The sequence below is a fragment of the Rhincodon typus genome, chromosome 12 (assembly GCF_021869965.1).
Source record: "Rhincodon typus isolate 14 chromosome 12, sRhiTyp1.1, whole genome shotgun sequence".
In the NCBI taxonomy this organism is placed as follows: Eukaryota; Metazoa; Chordata; class Chondrichthyes; order Orectolobiformes; family Rhincodontidae; genus Rhincodon; species Rhincodon typus.
In genome coordinates this window covers 37,908,607-37,917,422 of record NC_063343.1, presented here as the reverse complement: position 1 = coordinate 37,917,422, position 8,816 = coordinate 37,908,607, and the positions used below count along the sequence as shown (strand labels likewise).

General features: G+C 39.4%; 1 protein-coding gene across 1 annotated transcript; it reads right to left on the bottom strand.

Moving 5' to 3' along the window:
- Positions 1 to 6,173: 6,173 nt before the first annotated feature.
- Positions 6,174 to 8,288, bottom strand: LOC109912047 (C-X-C motif chemokine 11-like). The gene is made up of 4 exons (XM_048603989.1): positions 8,184 to 8,288; positions 7,890 to 8,019; positions 7,712 to 7,792; positions 6,174 to 6,781 (listed from the first exon to the last, which is right to left on the bottom strand). The coding sequence occupies exons 1-4, from the start codon at positions 8,245 to 8,247 to the stop codon at positions 6,766 to 6,768; spliced, it is 291 nt and encodes a 96-aa protein (XP_048459946.1). The 5' UTR covers positions 8,248 to 8,288; the 3' UTR covers positions 6,174 to 6,765.
- Between the last annotated feature and the right edge of the window lie 528 nt (positions 8,289 to 8,816).

Sequence of the window (8,816 nt, the reverse complement as noted above, 5' to 3'; positions counted from 1 at the left end):
TATACTATGCCCTACTTTGGAAATATTTTTCAGGGATCTGTAAATTACTCCTACCAAGGAGTAACTTTCCTTGCTTTTTATTTCTACCCAGGCGGATTCAACATTTTGGTCATAGAGTCATAGAATGGGGTCACAGAGTAATACAACATGGAAACAGGCCCTTTGGCCTAAACTGGTCCATGCTGACCATGGTGCCCATTCAGCTAGTTCCAATTGCCCACATTTGGCCCATATCCCTCTAAACCCCTCCCATCCATGTACCTATCCAAATATTTTTTAAATGTTGCTATTGTACCTGCCTCAACCACTTTCTCAGGGAGCCCATCCCATTTACGCACCACTCTTGTGTGAAGAATTGCCCCTTCTTAAATCTTTCCCCTCTCACCTTAAACCTGTGCCCTCTTGTTTTCAATTCCCTGGTAAAAAGACTATATGCATTTATCCTATCTATGCCCCTCATGATTTTATACATCTAAATAAGGTCACCCCTCAATCTCCCACGTTCCAAAGAATAAAGTCCGATCCTGGCCAACCTCTCACTATAACTCAGGCCTACTAGTCCTGGCGACATTCTTGTAAATCTTCTTTGCACACTTTCCAGTTTAATTGTGTCTTTCCTATATCAGGGTGACCAATACTGTACACAATACTCCAAGTGCGGCCTCACCAATGACTTATACAACTGTAACATAACGTCCCAACTCCTACACTCAATGCCTCGACCAATGAAGGCCAGCATGCTAAATGCCTTTTTCACCACCCTGTCGGCCTGTGTTGCCGCTTTCAATGAACTATGTACTTGTATTCCTAGGTCCCTCTGTTCCACAACACTCCTCAGGACCTTACCATTTACTGTATAAATCATACCTTGGATTGACTTTACAAAATGCAATACCTCACACTTATCTGAATTGAATTGTATTTGCCAATCCTCAGCCAACTTTCCCATCTGATGAAGATCCCCCTGTAATTTTTGATAACTTTCTTTGCTATCAACGATATCTCCTAATTTTGTATCATCTGCAAACTTACTAATCATGCCTTGTATATTCACATCCAGTTCATTTGTGTAAGTATCAAATAATAAAGGTCCCAGCACTGATCCCTGTGGCACATCACTAGTCACAAGCCTCCAGTCCCAGAAACAACCTTCAACCATCACCCTCTGCTTCCTACCATCCAGCCAATTTTGAATCCAATTAGCTAGATCTCCCTGGATCCCATACAATCTAACCTTCATGACTAGCCTGCCATGCGGGACCTTGTCAAAGGCCTTACTAAAGTCCATATGAACAACATCCACTGCCCTACCCTCATCTATCCTCTTGGTTACCTCTTTGAAAAACTCTAAAAGATTTGTCAGACATGACTTCCTGCACATAAATCCATGCTGACCATCCCTAATCAGACCTTGACTATCCAAATGTTGGTTGATCCTCTCCAATAACTTGCCTACCACTGATGTCAAGCTCCCTGGCCTGCAGTTCCCTGGCTTGTCTTTGCTACCTTTTTTAAACAATGGAACAACATTAGCCATCCTCCAGTCTACGGTACTTCACCAGTGGCTAAAGATGAAGCAAAAATCTCTGTAAAGGCTCCTGCAATTTCTGCCCTAGGCGCCCACAATATCTGAGGATGAACGTGATCAGGACCAGGGGATTTAGCCACCTTCATGCGATCTAAGGCTGCAAACACCTCTTCTTTGGTAATATGTATGCAGTCCAAAACATCCCCACTTGTTTCCCTTATTTCTTTAGCATCCATGATTCTATTTTCAGTAAACACTGAAGAAAAATGCTCATTAAAAGCTTACCCTATTTCCTGCGGCACCACACATAGACAGTCATGCTGATCTTTAAGGGGACCTATTCTCTCCCTAGCCACCCTTCTACTCTTAATATAGCTATAAAACCTCTTGGGATTATCTTTAACCTTCTCTGCCAGATCCATCTCACACCTTTTTTTGGCTCTTCTGATTTCCTTCTTAAGTGTGCTCCTACACTTCTTATAATTATCTTGAGCCCAATAGTTAAACCCAATATATACCTTCTTCTTTTTCCTGACCAGAGCCTCAATATCCCTTGTCAGCCAGGGATCCCTAAACCTGCCAGCTTTTCCCTTCACCCTAACAGGGACATACTGTCCCTGGATTCTTGATATCACACTTTTAAAAGCCTCCCGTTTGCCAGTCCTTTCCCTACAAACAGGCTCACTCAATTGACTGCTGGTAGATCCTGCCCGATGGCCCCAAAATAGTCCCTGCTCCCATTCAGTACCTTAACCTGCGGACCTGCCCTATCTTTTTCCATAACTGTGTTTAAACTAAATGTGTTATGGTCACTGGAGCCAAAGTGCTCTCCGACTGACACTTCAGTCACTTACCCAACCTCATTTCCTAAGGGGAGATCCAGTGTTGCATCCTCCCGAGTAGGGCCCTCTACATATTGATTTAGGAAAATTTCTTGGACACATTTGACAAATTTCACCCCGTCCAGGCCTTTTACACTTTGGGCAGCCCAGTCAATACAGGGGAAATTAAAATCTCCAACCAATACTACGCTATTATTCCTACAGGTATCTGCAATCTCTCTACACATCTGCTCCTTTAGTACCTGCTGGCTACTTGGAGTCAATAATACAGTCCCAACAGAGTTACCATCTCCTTCTAACCATATGGCCCCTTCAGATTATCCTCTGTAAGCACTGTTGTTATATCCTCCCTTATCAAAAGGGCAATTCCCCTTTCTTGCTTACTTGTACTTCTGTCACACTTCTGGCTTCTGTATCCTGGAACATTGAGCTGCCAATCCTGCCCTTCTCTCAGCCATGTTTCTGTTATGGCTAAAATATCCCAGTCCCCAGAGCCAAACCATGCTCTGAGCTCATCTGCCTTACCAGTCAGGCCTCGTGCGTTGAAATAAATGCACTTTAAACCAGAAGTCTTTTCCTTCCCATTACTGTGCCCCGCCCATCCTTGCTCTCGATGGGCAATGTACTTTCCCCTGACTACTTGATGGCCTCTCTCTTATTCAGAGTCCCCACATCCCTGCCAAACTAGTTTAAACCCTCCCCGGTAACACTAGCAAATCTCCCCGCAAGGATATTGGACCCCCTCCGGTTCAAGTGCAACCCGTCCCACTTGTACAGGTCATCTCTATCCCAGAAGAGATTCCAATGATCCAAGAACTGAAAACCCTGCCCCCTACACCAGCTCCTCAGCCACGCATTCATCTGGCCTATCTTTCTATTTCTATCCTAACTGGGCACTGGGAGTAATCTGGAGATCACAATGCTTCAGGTCCTGCTTTTTAAATTCTTACCTAACTCCCCATACTCATTTTGCAGGATCCTATCCTTTGTCTACCTTTGTCATTTGAGCCGACGTGCACAATGACCTCTGGATGTTCACCCTCCCCCTTCAGAAAGTTCTGTAACTGCTCAGAGACATCCTTAACCCTGGCACTAGGGAGGCAACATACTATCCTGGAGTCTATTTTGCGGTCCCAGAAATGCCCATCTGTACCTCTAACTATTGAATCCTCAACTACTTTGCCTGCACTTCAACCTGCCCTGCTGAACAGCACAGCCAGTTGTGGTCCAACGTTCTAGCCATTGCTATTGTCATCCCCTAATAGGCTGTCCCTGCAAACAGTATGTAAATCCAGTTTGAGAAGGGGACAGTCACGGAGTTCCTGCACTGACTGCCTGCTTGCTCCTTGTGTCCATCACCCATCTCTCTGCCTTGGCCTTGGGTGTGGCTACCTCCCTGAAACTCCTGTCTATAACCCTTTTGGCCACCTGTTGCTCCACTTGATCTAAACGACCTGTTTAAGAACTGCAGCTCGACACACTTCCTGCAAATAAAGACACCTGGGACAACTGACCTCTCCCAGGGTTGACACACGTCATGGGTAGAACCCCTGATGCCCCCAATCACCTTTTCACCTTCTAGTTACTGTTTAACTGAGAAAAGTAGATATGTAAATGCCCTTATTTGATTTAGTTTTAGTTAATTGGGAGTCACCTGAGCTAATTTCTTAATAAACTCCACACAGGTAGTATTCCACTAACAAAAAATCTACTAAATATTTTTCACCCTGGTTCTCTGTAAACTAAATTCTCACTATTTTAAAAATTTAAGGGTTTGAACCATATTAGGTCTTAGTTAATTAGGTACACAGCTTTTCTAAATGTATTAATCCTTACCATGTCATACCACCAGGGAATAGAACAATGATCAATGAAGTGGGCAGCTAATTTACATGTGTATAGCCCCTCTTAATATTACTGTGCCATCTGCATTTTGCTGATAGTAGATCAATTGGCACATAAGGAGGCCATCAGTTAAATTGAGCTGATCTCCTATCGGCAGCTTGGAGGAAAGGAAAGACTTTTAAAGTAGATAGAAGGCCAGGAACAGGGAAGGCAGCCTGCCCAATCCCAAAGACGTCGTCAGAGCAGTTTCCCCTTCAGCAAAGTTTATTGAAAGGTTATTTTATTTACTGTCTGCTAAAAATAACAAGTCTTTATAACATGCCTCATCAGTGGGCATCATTTCAAAAGGTCACTGATCCTCTGATTGCCACAGCCTCTTAACGCACCTGTAAAATTCTGGAGCAGGACCTGAAAATTGCTCAGTCATGTGGCCAGACTCCTTACCTCTTGACACAGGGCCTTTTTGTCTCATTATTAGAAATCTGCTTAAAGATTTAGGTCAATAATTTTCTTCAGTGACCTCGAAAAAGTTGGCGGAAACAAGTTTTATGTAAGTTCCATCCGGGGAAAGGCTGGGGAAAGGGGTGGATGGAGGTGAGAGGAAAGCTCTCTGATGGGGTAAGGAAAGAGAGATTATAAAAGGAATGGTCATGTAACGTAAAGATTTAAAGAAACCGTACAGTAAAAACCTGACATTCAGCCTCAGCATAACCATCACCTCCATCTCCTGTTATCACTATCTCCCGATCTGCCCAACGCCAAGGAACTCTTCTCTGAGCCTACCATTTTATGTAGTAGAGATGTATCCTTTGATAAGTATTACTGGAGATTTCTGCTTAACAGTATTCAAACCACTGGAAGTGACATCTAAAATTGATATTTCTACTTATGGTTAATCTCATGCATTGGATTTGTTTTAATTATTTGCTCAAGCCCACAGTTTGTGACATAGTTGTGAGAGTACAACAATTGACCACATGGGACACAAATGACACTCTCCATTTTTATAACTGAGGTGACTCTCTTTTGTAAATTATTTGGTAACAATTATTGCAGCTGAAATCTCATTCTGTCTTTCTATTAATAGGTTATTTTATGAATTATTTTATTAATTTGTCCATTGGCAATTTACCTGTAGACTTGGAGTTGATTTCTACTTATTGACAATAAATGGTAAATCTACCAAAAACGGTTTTCTGCCAGTAATCTGTTAGGTTGTAAAACCATAAAACCAAGGAGCAGAGTAGTCCATTCAAACCAACGAGTCTGCTTCATTATTCAAATGTGGCATGATGGCTCAATTACTGCCTCACAGAGCCAAGGACCTGTGTTCGATTCCAGCCTTGGATGACTGTCTGTGCAGGTTTTCTCCAGGTGCTCTGGTTTCCTCCCACAGTCCAAAGATTTGCAGGTTAGATGGATTGCCCATGCCAAATTTCCCATAGAGTCCAGGGATGTGCAGGCTCAGTGAATTAGCAATGGGGAATGCAGGATTACAGGAATAGAGTAGGGGGTGGGTCTGGGTGGGATGCACTTTGGAGGGTCGGTGTGGACTTGATGGGCTGAATGGCCTGCTTCCACACTGTGATTCTATGAATAGGGTTGCCTCTCATTCCTCTAAATTCCAATGAGAACAACCCAAGCTACTCAAAATCTCCTCTTAAGAAAATCCCTCCCTGTTCCAGATTAACCTAATGAATCTTCTCTGGATTGCTTCCAATGCCAGTATACCTTTCCTTAGGTAAATGACCAAATCTATTCTCAGTATTGCAGGTGTGTTCTAACTAGCAGACACCCCTTTTTTTTTGTTGTTTTTCATAATACACAGTATGCCTGATTAAAACTAAAAATAAAAGTATATATAATATAATTTAACTTAAATTGACAAAACGCATTTACAAAAATTGGTTTTAAAATGTTATGGTTATGTATTAAATACGAGAACACATTTCTAGTAATTACTATTATAAATGGTCCATTTAATGCAATGAAAATACTATAATTATTCCATAAGTTACATAATGTATTTTCTTACATGACATGACATTGATTCTAAAAGTGAAACAATGCATATACAGTTGACATACAAAAGCAAAACATTCAGAACTTGAAAACTTTTTGCCACTGAACCTACAGGAACAGCTTGAATAATGTAGATTAATAAGAGGAATAAAATTTAACAAATAATTTTGTTGAGAGTAGCGATCTAAAATAGCTTATTTGTATCAAACTCAGTGTCAGCAGAATTATAAGAATAAAAGTGCAATATTGATAAATGCAACAAATTTCAAAAAAAAAATTGTACGTAGCTTTAGAGCACTCCAATTTGTCTTACTCTCAGTTGCTTAACTATCACTGAGTTGTCAGCAGGCATGATTACTGCTACAGACTGGTCAATTTATAAAATGCAAAAATATGAATGTGAAGTACATAATAAATAAAAGATTTTTCAAGAATCTAATAATGAATGAATGTCTTCAATTGATGGTGAAATCTTGGAGCAACTGGTCAGCAATACAAGATTTTCCATTATTCTGCATATACAATCATTCAGTGGTTCACTTTCCTGTGAAGAAATATTTTGATCAGTATCTGTTGGATTAGTTTATTGAATAAAAGAAAATTTTCAAAGATTGAATACTGTTAACTTTTCAGAGATATTTTCTAGTACAATTTTGTTAAAATTAGTTGATCAGCAAAAAAAACACTTTTACTAGTGTTAAACCTCCATCGACAGAGTCTTCCAAATCTTTAACCTCTATCACCCGGAAGAACAAGGGCAGCAGATGTATGGAAACACCACCAACTGGATGTGCCCCTCCAAGTCAAATCCATCCTAAACTGGGACTAAATCAATATTCCTTTACTACCATTGGGTTAAAATCCTGGAACTGTCTTTGTAAAATCATTGTGGATAGACAGATACCATATAGGCTGCAGCAGTTCAAGAAGGAGGTTCACCACCATGTTCTCAAGGGTAATAAGGGGTTGGCAATCAATGCTAGCATATCCAGAGACACTCCCATCTCTATCATGGATTTTATGAAAAGATTTTTCAGTCATCCTCTTATCAGTAAACCAATTTAGAAATCATTGAAAATAGTCTGAAATGATCTATATTTAACCATATAATAGAGTCACTGGTGTGCATAGTCCATTCGTTCACAAACTGAATATATTTTCATATGAAAAGATGTTTAATGATGTCTGCTAGGGTTTTTGAGCTTAAGACTCAGCAAAGTCAGACATTTCTTCCTGGGAGTCAGGTTAAGTTTATGAGAAAGGTCTGATTCAGGTGAACTGAACCTACAATCGTTATAAAAAAGATAGAAAACTTGAAGGTAACAACTCACATTTAAAACTCCCCATAATCATTTTGCCACTGTCGCCAGTTGTGCTTATATTGCATTGACTTCAATCATGTACATAATCTACCAGAATAAATCTCTCCAGTTTACAACATTACTCATAAATGTTAAAATTTGTGCATACTTACTTTCTCATAAAAGTAATCATTTTCCTCCCAACTTCTGATTCAGGGTTCAAGCAAATCCTTTTATTATCTTGCAAGTTGACACTTGGTTAAAATTAAACCACAGTTAATTAAATGTAACTTCCATATCTTAAAATTTCTTGAGCAAGTATAACGGTATATATGAAAAATGGTGACTTACATGATCTCAATGTTTTCACATAGGCCCTGTTTAAAGAAAATTTTAATGTTGTTGATTTTCATTGATGATTGTAGTTGTTCTGCTTGGTTAATGCATCTGCAACGTCTCTGTTTAGGTAAGCGAGGTAGAGCTGCAATAGGAAAGAAAGAATTCTTAAAGTTTCATTTCCAATTTTGTGATTCAAACTCAGTTGTGTTAAAATATATCAGTCGTGTAATCCATAAAATACTATTTTTATTATTAGTTTTAAAATAAAAAAGATCAAATAGTTAAATATTCCAACAAACATCTTACCATTTGCAAATATCAGACACAGACCAATGACTGTCAAAACAATGACTGAGTTTTTGACGACCATCTTTCGCTTAAGTCACTCTTACTTCCCCTCTGGTCTGAGATACTTCTTATGTATAGAAGCAAGAAGTGAAAGGCTTTTTATATTGCTTATGGGTGGTAGTGACATCAAGTGATCCACATGGGCTAAGATTATTATGTCATAGGAAAACATTTCTTTTAAACTAGCAGATACCACAAGACTGATGATTGGAAAATGTTCCAAATTCCATTGTGAGTGAGATTTTAACTTATTCAAACTGACTCAGTTACACAGGGTTAAATTGTTCCTTGCAATTAAAAGGGAGGTGTAAATGTAATAACCAACTACTTTGTCATAACATAGAAATTTTAAACAAAATTACTTCACTACCGTAAAATTAACCTGTCAAATCATTATGCATAGGAAATATCAAGGGATGATAATAAGATGGTTCTGAACACAAAATATTGTGAAATAATCAGGGATAATGGTTGTGATAGTAATTTGGAGGCATAGCATTTAATTTATTGGTTTTTTTAGATTTATAAGATATATTGAGGATAATTTGAGAGACCTTGAACGTTGTGAAATAATTGAGGGCAATGATAGTG

Excerpts from the sequence above, each read along its gene's own strand:
- LOC109912047 (XM_048603989.1), bottom strand. The coding sequence starts at position 8,247 with ATGGTCGTCAAAAACTCAGTCATTGTTTTGACAGTCATTGGTCTGTGT. Across the intron at positions 8,020-8,183 it reads GTGTCTGATATTTGCAAATG|CTCTACCTCGCTTACCTAAA; the intron begins GTAAGATGTTTG and ends TTCCTATTGCAG. Across the intron at positions 7,793-7,889 it reads TGTGAAAACATTGAGATCAT|TGTCAACTTGCAAGATAATA; the intron begins GTAAGTCACCAT and ends ATTTTAACCAAG.